At 36.4% G+C, this 17,598-nt stretch overlaps 1 protein-coding gene across 2 annotated transcripts in view; it reads left to right on the forward strand.

The window, feature by feature from the left end:
• LOC106471832 (monocarboxylate transporter 9-like) overlaps positions 1-17,598 on the forward strand; it is a 37,191-nt gene that overhangs the window by 9,028 nt on the left and 10,565 nt on the right. The window contains exons 2-4 of one of the 2 annotated variants that reach the window (XM_022400439.1): positions 8,087-8,187; positions 8,890-9,175; positions 14,818-14,944. In XM_022400439.1, the coding sequence (XP_022256147.1) occupies positions 8,913-9,175; positions 14,818-14,944 (390 nt within the window). In that variant the 5' untranslated portion in view covers positions 8,087-8,187; positions 8,890-8,912. The remainder of the gene's footprint in view (positions 1-8,086; positions 8,188-8,889; positions 9,176-14,817; positions 14,945-17,598) is intronic. The other variant, XM_013932452.2, reaches the window with a different exon arrangement.

The raw sequence follows: 17,598 nt of genomic DNA on the forward strand, positions 1-17,598 counted from the left end.
GTTTCCAACATGTGAACGTTGCTTCATCTCTCTGGCGCGTAATGCGCGTGAACCATTTTTGGACAGAATTATCACTGGTGATGAAAAATGGATTCTCTATGCGAATTTTAAATGCCAAAAACAATGGATCAATCCTAGACAAAAACCACTTCCGACCCTTAAACCTAGACTCCATCCGCAGAAAGTGATGATATGCATTTGATGGGACAACAAAGGAATAATTCATTTCGAACTCCTCAGTCCACAGCGAACTGTCAATGCAGAGATCTATAGTCAGCAATAGGAACGTTTAAATCAAGCCCTTCATCAGAAACGCTCTTCACTCGTCAATCGGAAAGGTGTTCTTCTTCTCCACGACAATGCACGTTCTGATGTAGCACGTTTGACGCAGCACAAGATTATGGAGTTGGGTTGGAAAGTTCTCCCCACCCACCATATTCTCCAGATATTGCACCATCAGATTACCATCTTTTTCTTTCGCTGCAACACCATCTTAATGGGAAAACGTATGCAAATGTGGAAGGTGTTAAAGAGGACATCTACATATTTTTTGCTTCAAAGCCAAGTGATTTCTTTAATGAGGGCATTAACAACCTGATTGTAAGATGAAAAAGCATCATGGATAAGAATGACGACTATTTCAGTTAATAAATGTTTTGTTTTGATATATAAGTTGTTCGGGTTTTTCATCTAAAAAAAGCGACATTAATTTCTTGACGTCCTAATATTTAACTAATGCGGGAACAGCTGTTGCATTCGAGCTATATTTAGTTATATAATTATGTGTATTGTGTAGGGGTAGGTGTGAAACGTGAATGTTTCTATGGTTTGGGTGTTTAGTTATATAATTATGCGTATTGTGTAGGGGTAGGTGTGAAACGTGAATGTTTCTATGGTTTGGGTGTTTGAAGGGATGGAAATAGTTCTCTCGTGATCAAACTGGAGTTCTTGATCGGTGTTTTGTTCCTTTGGCTGTGGAAGGTTAGGTTCCATTTGGACTTCTTCTTCCCTTTATGACAAAACTATGTCTTACGTGCACTAGGTAGGACCCTTTTCTGTGGCCATGTTCGTGGAAAAATTCCCAAGAATTTCAGCGTTGTGAATTCTCCTAGTTTGGTTGTGTATAAAGTCTTTCAATCGCAAACAGTTCCTTTACACGCGTACAAATTTACACAATTTTATAAGATTGTACTTATACCTAAGTACTCTTGTTAAATAGAAAACACGCAATGTTAATATATTTAGGCCTATCATCATCATCATGTACGATATATCTGGCAACTCATCTTTGTGCAAGCGTATTTTAAAATGCCAAATCATTATGGAGTCTGACTATTTGCGGATGTATGTAAGAATTTTGAGTTTAAGAGTTTTGGTACATGAAAAGCTACAGTTTTAAAAAGTTTGTAGGTGTGATGGTGCTCTATTTATCCATTCTTATTCTGTAATGGGTCGTATGTAGGTGTGATGGTGCTCTATTTATCTATTTATATTCTGTAACGGCCGTTTGTAGGTGTGATGGTGCTCTATTTATCTATTTATATTCTGTAACGGGTCGTATGTAGGTGTGATGGTGCTCTATTTATCTATTTATATTCTGTAACGGGTCGTATGTAGGTGTGATGGTGCTCTATTTATCCATTTATATTGTATATTGGATTGCATGTAGGTGTGATGGTGCTCTATTTATCTATTTATATTATATAATTGGTCGTATGTAGGTGTGATGGTGCTCTATTTATCCATTCATATTCTGTAACGGGTGGTATGTAGGTGTGAAGGTGCTCAATTTATTCATTTATATTGTATATTGGATTGTATGTAGGTGTGATGGTGCTCTATTTATCCGTTCATATTCTATAATTGGTCGTAGCTAGGTGTGATGGTGCTCTATTTATGTATTCATATTCTATAATTGGTTGTAGGTAGGTTTTGTATATTTTAAAAATATTTTGTATCAAAATGCTTCGATTTTTTGCCAGTCAGACTCCTGATATAGTCGGTTCTATGTCAAATTTTAGATTTTACTGTTTGAACATGTTTTGACCATGTTAGTTTGGAATCGTATATAGTACTTAATAATTTAGCCGATTTGGCTACCTGAAGAAGAGTTTCATCTAAATTTGATTTGGTGGGTTGGTTACTAGTTTTTATATACTTGGGGTGTAGGTTAGGGGAACTCTTCCAAATAGCCACGTACTCTGCAAGCTGAGCAGCGGATCTAAATTTTGAATCTATTAGCGACATATTACTAATTTACTGATGAATAAGATTGGTTAACTAATCCCCCCCCCCCCAGAGTAGTTGCCCTCAACATTAACTCGTACTTTTCTGTTTTACAGAAAATTGATAAGATAGCCAGGGAATAATATCGCTCGGTTGTTCCATCTCAAACGTTTCATAGATTGTCTCGATATTAAGAAAGCAGGCGATAATGCGTTCTTTATAATAAAGGTATCTTCTATTGTTTCAGTAAGTCTAAGTGATCGGTAGTCTGCCTGAATTTTCTGAAACCATTTTCAACTTCAGATAATTTTGATTTTCTTTCCAAGAATGTGGAAAGCCGGTTATATATTGTTACGTCACCGTTGTTAATTGATTTTTCCGTAACTTCGATCTAACGAAAACGACAAAAGTCTTTACTTAATAAAACTGGTTTATTCTTTCCGAATATAACTCTGCGATACACTTAATCTCAATATTCGCGCTAAAACAACACTGTAACGAACGAACGTTAACTTCAACAATACCCTGTGACTGCAGTTCAATTACTCACTATCTATCTACCCAGACACGTTACATTCCCCTCTTTTATATACCAGCGTACCCTATTTCTAGCAAGAACTAGAACACTCGCCAATATACAGGATAATTCTAGAAAGTAGAGAGCGTGAGAATCACATGATCTCGATGACGCAACAATATTATTCGTTCCATAATTTTGCTTAAACAGCTGGTCATACTGATTGGACAGTAATTTTCAGGGTTATTTACTAATTTACTCTATTTCAGGAACATAGACACATTTGCTTGCTTGCAAGAAGCAGGTTAAATGACAGGTTGATCTTAAACGCATGGTAAGTTTCTGGGTGCTTTTTTTTAATAGTATTGTCTGTAATCGGTCAAGACCTGGAGCTTTGTTTTTCGTGAGTTTAATGGCTAACGTAACGTGATTTGGATATTCACTTTGTTTTTATGTACTGGAAACCTAGTTGTGTAGAGCATGTAGTTTGTTTGGACGTTATGGTTGACTTTATGAAAAAGTATTAGTTAATTTTTGGATTTTGTGTGTTTGCACAGTGCTAATCGACGGCTGTTTGCACAACCCGCCATAGTTTTGAAGTGATAGACTTGAGGGAAGTCAACACCACCCATACTAACTCTAGTATTGACCTACTCTATCCTAGCGAATAGTGGTATTTACCATCACATTATAACGCTCCCACGGCTGAAAGGGCAAACATATTTGGGGACGGAATTCGAATCCGCTATCCTCAGACTTGAGTTGAGTGCCCCAACCATTAGGCCATGCCAGGCCCAGCAGTTTCTGTATGAACGACACTAAGATTTTTTTTTTATATTATAAGTTTTAAATCTTTGGTATTTGTAGTATGTCTGTATATAGAGCTCTGTCCAGAACGATTGCAGATTAAATATCGGGACAGATTGCGACCTTACGTCAAAAGCATACACAAGTTTGTAAGAAATTTGAATAACTGTTTTATACTTTATAAAAAGAAATGATTCGTAATTAAATGTCTCCACCCAGTGGCTCAGCAGAAAATCTGCAGACTTATAACGCAAAAAGTGGGTTTCAATACTCGTGGTAGGCAGAACACAGATAAACCATTTTGTAGTTTTGTGTTTAACAAGAAACAAAAACAAATTTACCCAATTAAGTAAATAAAGTGATATATATGATATATTTTTAAAGCTTCAGTTGTAACTGAGAATTTTCATATTGCGTAATTATGTCTTTCCACAAAAGTACAATTTAATTCCGCAAAATGTCTTTGCGCTAATGAAATTGTTATCAAATGTTTGCTTACAGTTGCTAAATTTGGTTTAGAGTTTTATATGTGTTACACTTCAAATTTCAAAGAACTATTTTAATCAGTTTTTTTTTTATTGTGTACATACCGCGGGTATTTAAACCCGATTTTTGGCTTACCGTTGAACCATGGGGGGGGGGGGGGAAGAAAGATCGAAGAAGTTGTGATGTATTTTACTGATTCATTTGATCGGTAGGTAGGTGTTGTATTGTTTGTCATGTCGTTTAGAAGCTTTACTTTGTAATTCCAGTGTTAAAGTTATGTCTCGTCCATGGAGTCTCTCTTCACTTATGGACACCCCCAATGGCTTAACGCTAAGCCTGTAAGCGCTGAAAACCAGCTTTCGATACTCATGGTGGACATAGCACAGACAGCTTTTTTGTGCTTAACAACGACCAAGCAGCCAAACCAACCAAATGATGTTTGTATTCCCACAGTTACTGTGTATCAGTCACAACAATAACTTTATCAAATGGTGCTCCAACACTACTGTTTTAGTTACCTTTACCTGTGCTGTTTCTTTACACTCACAGGATACTTCAGAGGATTTATACCATTTCTCCGACATCAACCCAATAGAAACATTTTCACTTTAAATGGTCAGCAAGATGAATAGCTCATTGTTCACTATCCCACCTGTCCACTTTGGAAATTATTTCTAAATGAACTTGGTATCCCTCCCAAGTTAGCTTTTTAAAATATTCCACTGGTTTCTCAATTGGCTGGGGTTGAACTAACCGGCAAAACTCTGGAATTTGATTGGTGATGTTATGGCTGGAGCATTCCAGGCAGAACCTGCATTAAGAGATGGAATAGCAGCAGTTTTAACATGCGTAGACCCAACATGTTCTATTTCATATTTTTTAGTAAATTGTATTGTGGACAGATGCTGAAAGAGGTGTGGCTGGTTTAGTTTTTGCATTTACTAATTCATTTTCCAGACGTTTTTTTTTCTGTCAGTGATTTGTTTTTGTACTTCTGTTTTGTCATTATAACCTTTCTGTACTTCTTCAATTGTGTTGTTGTAATTTTCGTACATCTCTAATAAATAGTTTCATCAAGCTTGTCTTCAATCAGATTTATTTCTGTTTTTAATTATTTGTAGATATAACGTCTTTTTCTTTTAACTCCTCTCTTAAATTACCATCTCTTAGCTCTTGACCAATTTTATAGACATTTATCCTGGGTCTTTTATTTTTCTGTAAATTTCTTTTTGATCTTCTTTTACTTTTCTGTCTCTTCCAGACGTTTTAATTTACACAGGCCTCTACATCCTAAGGACCTCCGCCCATGAGTCCAAACAAAAATCACTATACTAAAAAACCTTATGAACACAGCTTCAAGGCTTTACTCAACTGTCTACATAGATGAAGAAATCAACTTTATAAAGCATTCCTTCATTCACACCAACTGTTGTCGAAATATATTCACACAACCATCAGTACAAAAACCTCAAATTCAACTCACAAACAAAATTGACACTAATACACCAAACAACAATAATTTAGTTTACCATTTATCCCTGAAGTGAGTTCAAAAATAACCAACACTTGGATAAAATTAGCCATTAAACATAAAATTCCTGTTGACTTCAAATTCACTTAAAAACCCGGCCGTAAATTAGTCATTGCTAAATAAAAATTATATATAATCACACAATACTAGTGTAATTTATAAAACAACGTGAAAAAACTACCCAGAAGTGTACATCGGAGAAACCATAAGAAACCGAACATAATAAGAAAAAAAAACCTCTCATTTTTACCACCATTGCAACAAAAAAAAAATACAGTATATCTGTACAAGACACTGTAATTTTAAGCAAAGAACCAAACATCAACAGACACAAAATAAAGGAAGCTAACTTAACTGAACAAAGCAGCCCTTATCTAAACCGACATCCAGGGATACCAAGATACCCTTACTAAGCTGCTAATCAGTCTCCGGTCATGTGACTTCTTTGTTTCATACTGTATGTAAATTCGCGTGTCTATGTAAATTACTGTACTTGTTGGTGACATAAGCTTTAAAACATTTAATTGCTTCATCATTTACATTAGTACTTCAATCTCATTTGCTGATCTGCTTGTCATTTTCAAGTCGACGTTTTATTTTATCGTAACTAAAATAATAGTGGACGTTCTATTTTGTCGTAACCAAAATAATTCCACAGCTGAAAACAGTGTTGTAACGTTTTTACTTATTAACTTTTTTGGGGGGTGGGGGGGGGGGGGGTGGGATATTACTTGGTGAAATAATGCGGAGTCCAGTCCACGTAAAAATAAATAATTAGTTTCTTTTCTTTATAACATTTCTTCAAGCTACCTTCACTTCTACACATACTGTTTGAGGCATACGTTTTCAAATAACGTTTCACTAATGCTACTGTGACTAACAGACTAATTAACTTAATTGTACAGTTCCACGGCTAATCTATCGACTACCTGAATATACACGTTAAGAAACACCGATAAACTTTTCTGACACCCAACTAACTTACTAAATACTCATTGGATAATTATCACTTCTCAATAAATACTTCACACAATTAACATTCATTACTCATTAACTTCTTCACTACTGATCAAATGTCTACTCTTATTAATATATTTGTTTCTAGATTATACATCCTCCATCAGCCGTTATTCATATCCTACAAGTATTATGTCCCGTTGTGATATTCTATTATACATACTCCATCAGCCGTTATTCATATCCTAGAAGTATTGTGTTGTGATATAATACAATACATGCTCCATCAGCCGTTATTCATATCCTGCAAGTATTATGTCTCGTTGTGATATAATATTATACATACTCCATCAGCCGTTATTCATATTCTACAAGTATTATGTCCCACTGTGATATAATATTATACATCCTCCATCAGTCGTTATTCATATCCTACAAGTATTATGTCCCGTTGTGATATGCTATTATACATACTCCATCAGCCGTTATTCATATCCTAGAAGTATTGTGTTGTGATATAATACAATACATGCTCCATCAGCCGTTATTCATATCCTGCAAGTATTATGTCTCGTTGTGATATAATATTATACATACTCCATCAGCCGTTATTCATATCCTACAAGTATTATGTCCCACTGTGATATAATATTATACATCCTCCATCAGCCGTTATTCATATCCTGCAAGTATTATGTCTCATTGTGATATAATATTATACATACTCCACCAGACACTGCTCTAATCTAGACTTATTTTATATTTAAAAGAACAAACAAAAATAAAATGTTTTAACTAAAACCTTGGGCGTTTTGAGCCATCTGGCTAGATAAGTTGTATGGTGTTGGGTGCAGGGATCCCTTAGCAGCATTTATACGAGTATGTTGAAATGGTATTATATAGTATTTTTTTCCTCCCACAACCGGTGGTTATTGAGTGCGTAAAAAGGTTCTGTTTGAAGTTGTGTGAATTTTTGTATGTGATGTAATGTTGCATGTATTAAATGTCCAGCCTTGCCAGTTAAGACTTGCTACACCATATTCTAAAATATTTTATTTTAATAATATTTTGTCGACTGAAGAAAATTTTTTATTTTTGTGCTCTAATTCTCTGCTGTTGTTTATTTTAATTTCTAATTAATGCTTCAACTAGCAACTTCTGTCCTGGTATTGTTATTATCTTCGACCGACGACGATGAGGGTACTTATTTTCACATCTCTATGTACGTGAACAGTAGAACTCGAATACTTTGCAACTGATTTTGATCAAATATGACACATAGATTTAGTGTCCTTTAGTTAGTCAATTTAGTACAATTTGGGATTTTCCAAAACGGTCAAACATAAGGAAAATAAAGGTGGAAAGAGAATTTCCTCACCAACACGTACATATTTGAGTGTGATGAATTTTCGTGTATATTTTATGTCGTTTGCGGGTTCTTCTGGTTTATTACATAAAATAAACAGTTCAAAGGCCAGTCCACGTAATGATAATAATCGTTTTTGTTTTTCATCTTCAAGTTCTAGATTTACGTAACTGTTTGCTTCTTTGTTTTTTTTTAGCGCAAAGCCACACAATGGACTGCCTGCAGACAGGTCTGTACATTGAGGAATAACACTGGATTTTAGCGTCGTAGGTCCGTTAACTTACCGCTGATCACAAGGTACTTTAAAATAACTAAAAATAAACTTAAGTTCATAGTTAAAAAACCTCTAAACAGAAACCTTACTTGCTAATTTCATATCTAACGTACTTTGAACTAATAGAAACTCATCATTCACAACTGAAACTAACCGGCTGATAGCAACAAAAACGTCCCCTAGTCGGACAGGGTAAGTATACTGTTTTACAACGCTAAAATCCAGGGTTCGATTCTCCGCGGTGGACACAGCTCAAAATGGCTTCGCTCTAAAAGAAAGAAAGGAACAAAAAGCAACAGAAAAACGTACTAAATTATGTCCTAAGTATTCGTTAATTGACTAACAGACTAATTCACTAACTCAGTAATATTTTCTAGTCTAACTTACGTTTCATACTGATGAAAGCAGTTTCTAAAGTTTTAAATGTTTTTAGTCATTAACTCACGCTCATCATTCTTCGTCAAACTTCCCTTTGACTAAACAACAATACATGGCCTACAACATTATAATTTATCTCACTGCTACAATGTCTCTGAAATGATAGTATTTACAACGTGCTTGAAAAGCGTAAATGATGTTGATGTAAATAATGAGCTGGATTAGATCTTAACCAATTTTAGGATACGACGTTTAAATAACTTAGTTACAGTGCACAGACATTTTAGTCTCTCTCTGTGCTAGAACTATTGTTATTATGAATGACGGATTCTGTTTTCTTTACCTAGCAATTCGGTCGACGAAAAAAAAAATGAATATCCAAGGGATTCTGGTGTCCTTCTGTGGCTTTCTCATTCAATTCACCACTGGTCACTTGTTAACATTCATCAACATGAACACATATATCACCTCGTATCTTCGTGAAAGAATAGATAAAAGTGTCCACTACAGTACATCTACCTGGATTAATGCTGCTACCATTCTTGGTCGAGGACTTTTTATGCCTGTAGGGGGACGACTTGGTGACCGACTGGGACCGCGGTGGGCGTGCCTTATAGGAAGTGTTCTGTTTAGGTAAGCTCAAAGTTCAACCTAAAATTTGTAAGCACATGGCCTACGTGTACTGTCTTATCTGTTCCCATTCGATGTAAAGTCAAGATCAATTTACCATTTATTGAAGTTAAAATCACTGGAGAGAAAGAGAACTCACATTAGTAATAGTGTTTACGTTAAACCTCAAATAATACATTGATAATTATAACTTAGCTTTATTGTATAATGTACTTGATAGAGGATCTGCTATTAGTGATAACGTTAAGCATCGTATAATTTATTGGTGGGGACTTTCCATTAGTAATAGCGTTAGTGTTGAATGTCATATCATATATGGGTGGGGACTTGTCATTAGTAATAGCGTTAGTGTTGAATGTCATATAATATATGAGTGGGGACTTGTCATTACTAATAGCGTTAGTGTTGAATGTCATAGTAATATATCAGTGGGGACTTGCTATTACTAATAGCGTTAGGGTTGAATGTCATATAATATATGAGTGGGGACTTGTCATTAATAATAGCGTTAATGTTGAATGTTATACATTGATGGGGACTTGCCATTACTAATAGCGTTAATGTTGAATGTTATACATTGATGGGGACTTGCCATTACCAATAGCGTTAGTGTTGAATGTCATATCATATATGGGTGGGGACTTGTCATTAATAATAGCGTTAGTGTTGAATGTCGTATAATATATGAGTGGGGACATGCTATTACTAATAGCGTTAGTGTTGAATGTCATATAATATACGAGTGGGGACTTGCCATTACTAATTGCGTTAGTGTTGAATATCATATGCCCAAAAAGACAGTATATCTGAGAAAAAAACAGTTTTATGTGGTTGAACAGATTTGTTTAAACACTTGTTTAACAACAAGTAAAAGCTTGGAATGGTCTATTCTTTCATTGGGGGGTATGTCTGTGGGCCAGACTAGTTTCGGAGAATTCCACTCCTCATCAGTGATTCTGGACACGACCACCGAATGATATGTTTCTTTTGTTGTGAGTGTAAAACACTTAAAAACACCATTTTGAGTTTTATATGGTGTTTTTAAGTTAGTGTAATCTGACACGAAGTCTTCTGTTGCTCCTACTCTGTTACATCTGGAGTCTAGCATTGCGTGGGTATTGTGTCCATGGAGGATGTCCAGTCTCTTATACGCAGAAATGTGGAGTCGTACATGAGGTCTGATGTTTCTTCTCCTGTTGACTCGGAGGCTGAGCTTGTGAGGAATCAAGGGCAGACTGGGGAGAATTTGGACTCTTATTTTTCCTACTCCTTCCTTTGCTCAGACAGATAATAACGAACCTCAGATGGATATCCCTCCTCCTGCACTGTTTTTGTAACTAATATATCAAGTTTATGTCTTGAACATTTCTCTTTTGGCTTATGACTCTTGTCCTTCTTTGTTGGAGGAAAGCCATTGAGCTGAATACCTAATCTTTCCACCTTTGTCAGACATTGCTGTGCATGCTTGGAGATTTTGTGATCAATTGCAAAAGGATTTTGCCATGCCTTATCCTCCCCATTTATCGGATCATCATGCCTTAGCTTTCCGTTACTTGGAGGACCCATATTTAAATTCTCAGAAGTTAGATCTTCTTCTTCCTATTTGAGGTTCTAGTCCTGATGCCACTATTCGTCGTAATCAAACTTAATTTCCAGGATTTGTCTTTTATTTGAAGCTGCAAGAGCTGAGTTTTTTTTTATCAAAATGGAGAAGTATGTTCTTTCTCCTATACAGTACCGCGTTCCTTTAGGGATATTTTTCACTTTACATCTCAGCCAGCCCCAACCTTCTCCTCTAAGCTTCCAGGCTATGGAATGGGATATTGTTCTCATACAGTTTTCTTCTTCTCCACTAACACATGTGGTTCTATCTCTTTTGAGGATGTGAGCTTCTTTGGAATCGCTTGTTTCTCTGGGTCTTGCCCACATGCATTCCTTTCAGTGGTTGTTAAATGTCCAATGGAACATTTGCATGGATGCACTGGATTATCTGGTGACTCTGTCAGATCCCAGCCCTATCTTGGCTGGTGGCTGAAGAGAGACAACACAACTGTAGGTATCCCTCTCCCGCCCTGATGTCCAGGGATGGGGACCTTTTGTATGGGATACAGAATTCATGGGCCTCTGGACAGATGAGGAATCTTCTCTCCATATCAATCTTTTAGAGCTTCTAGCAGTTTAATGAGCTATGTCTTTAGCTGTCAAATTGTTGAGAGGGAAGTGGTGATGCTTCACTTGGACAATTCCACTGTGGTCTCCTACATTTCCAAGCAAGGGGGCACTCACTGCAGATCTCTTTGTTTTCAGATATTGGATCTTCTCTTTTGGGCCCACAACCGTGAGATTGTTCTACTCGCTTTTCATTTTCTAGATGTTATGAATTTAGTGAGCGGTCAGTTATTTTGTCTCAACAGAGTTCTTCTCAAAGATTGGATGCTTCATCCACAAACCTTTTGTTGGATCTGCTTTCCCCACTCATTGGAATGTCTAGCTCCCATCCTTCTGGTCTCCTGTCACTCACCCTCTGGCTTTGGGTATAGATTGTCTAAACCAACATTGGACTGGTCTTCATCTTTATGTTTTTCTCCAAATCGTCTGTTATCCAATGTTCTTGCACTGATTTGCACCTCATCATGTCGAGTTCTTCTGGTGGCACCATATTGGCTGGGTCAGCGTTGATTTCCACTCTTCAATATCTTCAAGAGTACCAACCTCTTCCGTTTCCTCTCTGGCCATTCCTCTTAATTCAGCCTTGGTCAGACATTCTTCATCCAGCGACCACCGTGGCTTCATGTCTGGTTTTTATGCATTCCATTGCATGACTTCAGGGATTGATCTCTTGGGTGGAATCTTTATTAATGTGGTCCATTCGGCATTCTTCTTGGATGTTTATCAATGGAAATGGTTTACTTATGATCAGTGGTCTCTGAGACAGGCTTTTAATTCTTCTTGTTCCACTATGCCGTATGTTTCTTGATTTCTGACATGGTTATTCGACAAAGGTTTGGTGCCTTTGTCTGTTTCTCTGTATAAGGCAGCTTTGTCAGCTACTTTTTGCTTTTCCAGAAGATGTAAAGTTTTTGAGCCCCTAGTTTTGTCCTTGCTTCTGAAATCTTTTTGTGTTATCCATCTTCGATGTCCTTTTCAGGTTCCTAATTGGGACATGTCAGTGGTTCTCTATGCCTTATCTCAACCACCCTTTGAATCTTTGGCATCATGTTCCCTATATCACCTTTTGCTTAAGACTTATTTTCTTTTTTCGGCTAGTGGATGTTGAGGTTCGGATGTGTTTGTGATTCATGTTCTCAGGACTCTTTACCATTTCACTTATGTTCTGTTGTATCCCATTAGGTCCTTTCTCCCCAAAACTTCAGTGGGTAGAGGTGAGGATAAGGCTTTCTCTCTTATTCATCTTCCCTTCATTTTTCATTTTTATGAATGCTCAGGTTTGGATCATCTTTTATGCCTAATTTGGGCTCTTCAATGTTATATTGCATGCACTGAAGGTTTTCAGGGTTGACATCACCGTTTGTTTATCCATTGGGATTCCAAGGTGTCATGTGACTTATGGTGTGTCACTTTAACAGGTTGGGTTTGTCAATTTTGTGTATTGCTTACTTTGGGCTCTCATTGGAGGAACAGAGACTTCTTTGGGTCTCATTTCATCAAATTTGCCATATCTCAATGTTCCTGGTGGCTTGGTTATGTTGCCTGCTGGAGGAGATTGTACAGGGTGGTGTTTGTACCATGCCTAATACTTTTATATCATTATTTACAATATTTGGTGGTTGCTTCCTCAAAAGGTTTTTGGTTATTCCCTGTGACTGTTCTCCATGCTCTGGCTACTTTGTAAGAGAGGTGAGTGACTTCATTTCTTTTGTGTGTATTTATATTCTTTTTTCAGGGACCCTCTCATCATTTTCATTTAGATCCCACTCTGAGGTGGGTGTTCCCTGGTCAGTTATGTCTATTTCCAAATCCACACTAGCTACCAATCGACTGATTTAGAAAAAAACAACAAAAAAAAACACTTTTTTTTCCAGGTAGCAATGACCTCTGTTGAGATGGAGTGTTCCATAAGTCCATCTTATGTGCTTTCTAGGTGTTAAACAATTATAAAACTAAGAACAATACACTACTGAACCACCACTCATGGACTGTCATGGGTAAAGCTTAAGGGAATTCTGCCCATCCCTTCTGATCCCTGGATTGAATAAACTGGGTTGGTTTGCTTTTCAAAATAGGAATGTTATTCACCTATTGTACTGTCTTCAGAGTATCATTCCTCGGGACTCCTCAATGCAAGTATCCCTCCCCCATTTCTCCTCCTTGGGCATGGTAGTCATTACCACTTCCAGTATCCAGTTGCTGGAGTGGTAGACAGAGGTCTTCCTCCTGAGTGATGCAGGAACTCGTTATTTCACTCAAGGAGGAAAGGGCAAAGCTGGGTGCCTTTCTTTCAATAACTCTGGATGGTTTTTCCAGATGTATGGTAGGAACAGGACCAGCTTATGTGAAAGTCTTCTTATAATTCTGGTTCAGAAATGACTTTTTGCTATCTGGTTGCATTGTGAGTGGCCCTTCTTTTTGGTCATTATCTTCATTTCAATGATCATGGAAGAGGGTCCTTGACTCTCTGTAGTTCTAAATGTGGAGCATCAATTTCTGTACTGTTGGTTGAACTTAATTTGTTCCACATCCTTCTTGTAATTATGGGGGCAGGAGGTGTTGCCTTGCCTCTCAGGTTGGGGAGTTAGGATTGCATAATCCCAGGAAAGAGAATCTCAATTTCTTCAGGTTGAGTGAGACGCGATAGGTCCCATAATTCCAAGTTCAGTTTGTTGTATTTTGTGCTTCTTCAGGTTGGGAGAAGGGTTTGCCCACTTTTGTGTTGCTTGCCTTCTCTTCATAATTCCGGTGGCTCAGCATGGAACATTCTGTAACTTTCAGGTTGGGTTCCAATAATACCACATTAATAAACAAGACCAAATACAAAGCAGTTCTCCTGCCCTAGATACTATGCCTTGGATCTATATTTGGGCCCACAGTCCCATAATTCCCATGAGGAGACGTGGGATGTCTACCTAGTTTGGGCCTGGATGAATTCACGTTCTTCTGAAGATGTTACGATTTTGCCTCTGTGGCCAATTGTCCTTTACCATCCAGGAATTAGATGTCAGTGTGGAATTCTTGTTATAGTGTGAGAGGATGTGTGTTTCGGAAGTTAACATTTTCCTATATCAAAAATGTATTTTCAATAATACTTTGTTTCGAGTATGCTAATTTGGACCGTCTTGAAAAGTGAATAGGAAGTAATAACTGGGAGCTTATATACGGATCTGGGATATGGGTGCATTGATGTTGGTGGAGAGAATCACAAGATTTAACTTGCTATGGGCAATATAGTGGGTTATAAAAGCTGGAGCAAGTAAGGTAAGATTCATACCAATGCTTGGACGGGGAAAGAAGAGGATAAAGCTAAAGTGTGAGAAGAGGTAAGTATTATCAGAAATACATTTTCAATATAGGAAAATGTGAACTTTGATTTTTGTTTTTATATAAATTAGATTAATATGGAATTAGTATGTAAAACTGCAAGTATGTCTTCTAAATTCTTGTAATTACATCATTTTTATTTGAAACAGCGGATCCACCATTCTAACCATGTTTGCCATCAAGAGAGGTTTTGTGGCAACAGTAATAACTTATGGCTTAGTTCCAGGCATCGGTATGGGTCTAGCTTTTGCTCCCTCTCTAATGACAGGAATGAAGGTAAGGTAACTATAAGCTACTAATGTAATGGTTGTTTTAACATTCTAGTACAAGGGTGTGGAAACTGGGGCATATCCTGGTTTGATGTTTAGGGGGTTCTGTGTACTTGTTGGTTTAACACAGTAATAACAACTAAGTATGTAGCTTCTGTCATACAGCTTTGTTAAATGTCTTTCAGCAGCATCACTATGAAAAGTGTTCCAATATCCATGATGCTATCTCTTTAACATTACAATTGTCTACAAATAAGATATTACTCTACGGAGGTTACTAGTGTGTATATACATGTTTTTTGAAACAAAGTATTTATAGTTAAAGTTTAATTACACAAAATTTCTTAATAATTTATTAAATTTACTTTACCATATTTTTTTAGTTTTCAGTTGATTTTATTGTTTTCTCTGCAGCATTCCAAATAAATGTGAAATAATCTCCTGTATTTTAACTGACATTTCATATTGGTTTTTAATTAAATTTTGATTAAAATGCTGAAAATAACAACATGTTGTTGTGGCATCATTTTACTCTACTTTGAATAAAAAGAAAGGGGAAATGTCCATAATGCTAGGAAGATATGAAATTTCACATAATTTGTGGGTTCTATTTGGGAACTCGGGACTGGTTTGTACTTTTAAGGAAGCTAGTAGTGAAAATGTGCAATTTGTATGTAGAGTTTGTAGGCTGGAGGAGAAGTTTGAGGCTATCATAATTAAAGTAGATGCAATAGATAAAAAAAAAGTATAGACTGTGGGAAATGGCAGAAGGATTTCAAGAGGAGCTTAAACTTTTACATGCAAAGAATACATTAGCTAACAATGACTTTCAGGAGATTAGAAAAACTATTAAGGCTAAAAGAAGAGGATTTAATTACCATGAACCTGTTCTATTGAGCAACAGATTTCAGCCCTTGGCTTGTGCAGATGAAGAACTATTGGAGGGAAAGAAAACAAAGAGAACAAAAAAGGATATAGATAATAAACTTGAGGTTATAGCTATAAGTGATTCTTTTGCAAGGCATGTGGATAGGATATTCTGTGGGGTAAATAGGGAGAAAAGAATCAGATTATGCTACCCAGGGGCATAGGTGGAGAATATAACTGACAGAGCAGGAGATATAATAAAGGGGGTCCAGCAGAGATTTAGTTTTTGTGGTACATGTAGGGGCTAATGGTGAAGGGAAAGGTAGGTCAGAGGAGCTAGTTAATAAGTACAAGGGGTTGATAGAGGCATTTAAAAAAAAGGCCATAACTCAATTCTGTCAGGGATACTGCCCAGAATTAACTGTGGGGATGAAGTTATTAGTAGGTCACTAGGGCAAAATTCTAGGCTTAGGTTAGTATATAAGGATGAGCTGATTGGCTGGTTGGACTTGTGGGATCAGTTCAGTGGAAGGAGGAAGCTTTATGGAATAGATGGTTTACATTTAAATAGAGTATGGGCTGGCTTGTTTGCAAGGGTTACTAACTCAGTTGTAGGGAAAGTTTTAAACTAGGACTAGACAGTGGTGAGGGACAGGAAAAACTAAATGCAAAAAAAAAGTAAGAAGTGGAGAAAAGTTTAGCAGAGGAAATGAGTATAGAAGTAGTTATAATGATAGGTTTAATTGTTACTATTGTAATGTTAGGAGTATAAGAAGTAAAACAGATGACTTTAGAGCACTGGTAGAAATGGAGGATTTTGATGTAATGAGAATAACTGAAACATCATTAAATGTAGATGTTTGTGATGACAGAAATTTCTTTTGATTACAGAGTTACAGTATTAAAGAGGTGATGAGAAGCGGGTTTATATGTAAAATGTGTGTTCCATCCTGTTGAATTTGAAGATATCAAAGAGATTGAATCCATTTGGGTTTCTATTAGTGGATATAAAGGGAAAAGGCTTTTAGTAGGAATTTGTTACAGACCACCAAATGATACTGATGAAATTAGTAAGAAACTTTACAATGAGATTAAGATTTCAGTTGTTAATGAAGTAATAATTATGGGTGATTTTAATTTTTGGCATATAGATTGGGAAATTCTAGAGTCCAACTATGAGGAAGAAAGGTTTTTGGAAACTGTTCAGGATGGCTTTCTTCACCAGTTAGTCAAGGAACCTACTAGAAATAATGTTATTTTAAATTTATTGTTAACTTCAAATAGAGAAATAATTGAGTGGTGGAAATTGGGGAACATCTGGGAGCAAGTGATCATTGCTCTATTAGGTTCAATGTTTTGCTGGATGTGAAGATAAGAAATAATTATATTTAGGTTACAAATTTTGAAGGGATGTGACAAAAATTATCTGTTGTAAATTGATCAGCTAAGTTATTTGGAGACACTGAGCAGATGTGGAAAATGTTTAAATATTCAAGGTAAACATATTCCTTATAGAAAGAAAATGGTAACTGCAAACAAAAAACTAGGGTTGTTCACAAAAAAGTTTAAGAAATAAAATTAAAGAATAGCATCATAAACTTAAGAAATTTAAATTGACTGGAGATTATAGAAGATGAAGAAATTGGTGAAACAGGAAATTAGGACATCAAAAATGATAAATGATGAATGTTTGGGTGAAAATGTAAAAACTAACAGTGAAGGTTACTTTAAGTACATTAAGGGTAAAAAAAATGTTAGGATTGGGGTAGGACCCTTGAGGGATGATAAAGGAAG

This window comes from Limulus polyphemus, unplaced genomic scaffold, assembly GCF_000517525.1.
Source record: "Limulus polyphemus unplaced genomic scaffold, Limulus_polyphemus-2.1.2 Scaffold4890, whole genome shotgun sequence".
Lineage (NCBI taxonomy): Eukaryota > Metazoa > Arthropoda > Merostomata > Xiphosura > Limulidae > Limulus > Limulus polyphemus.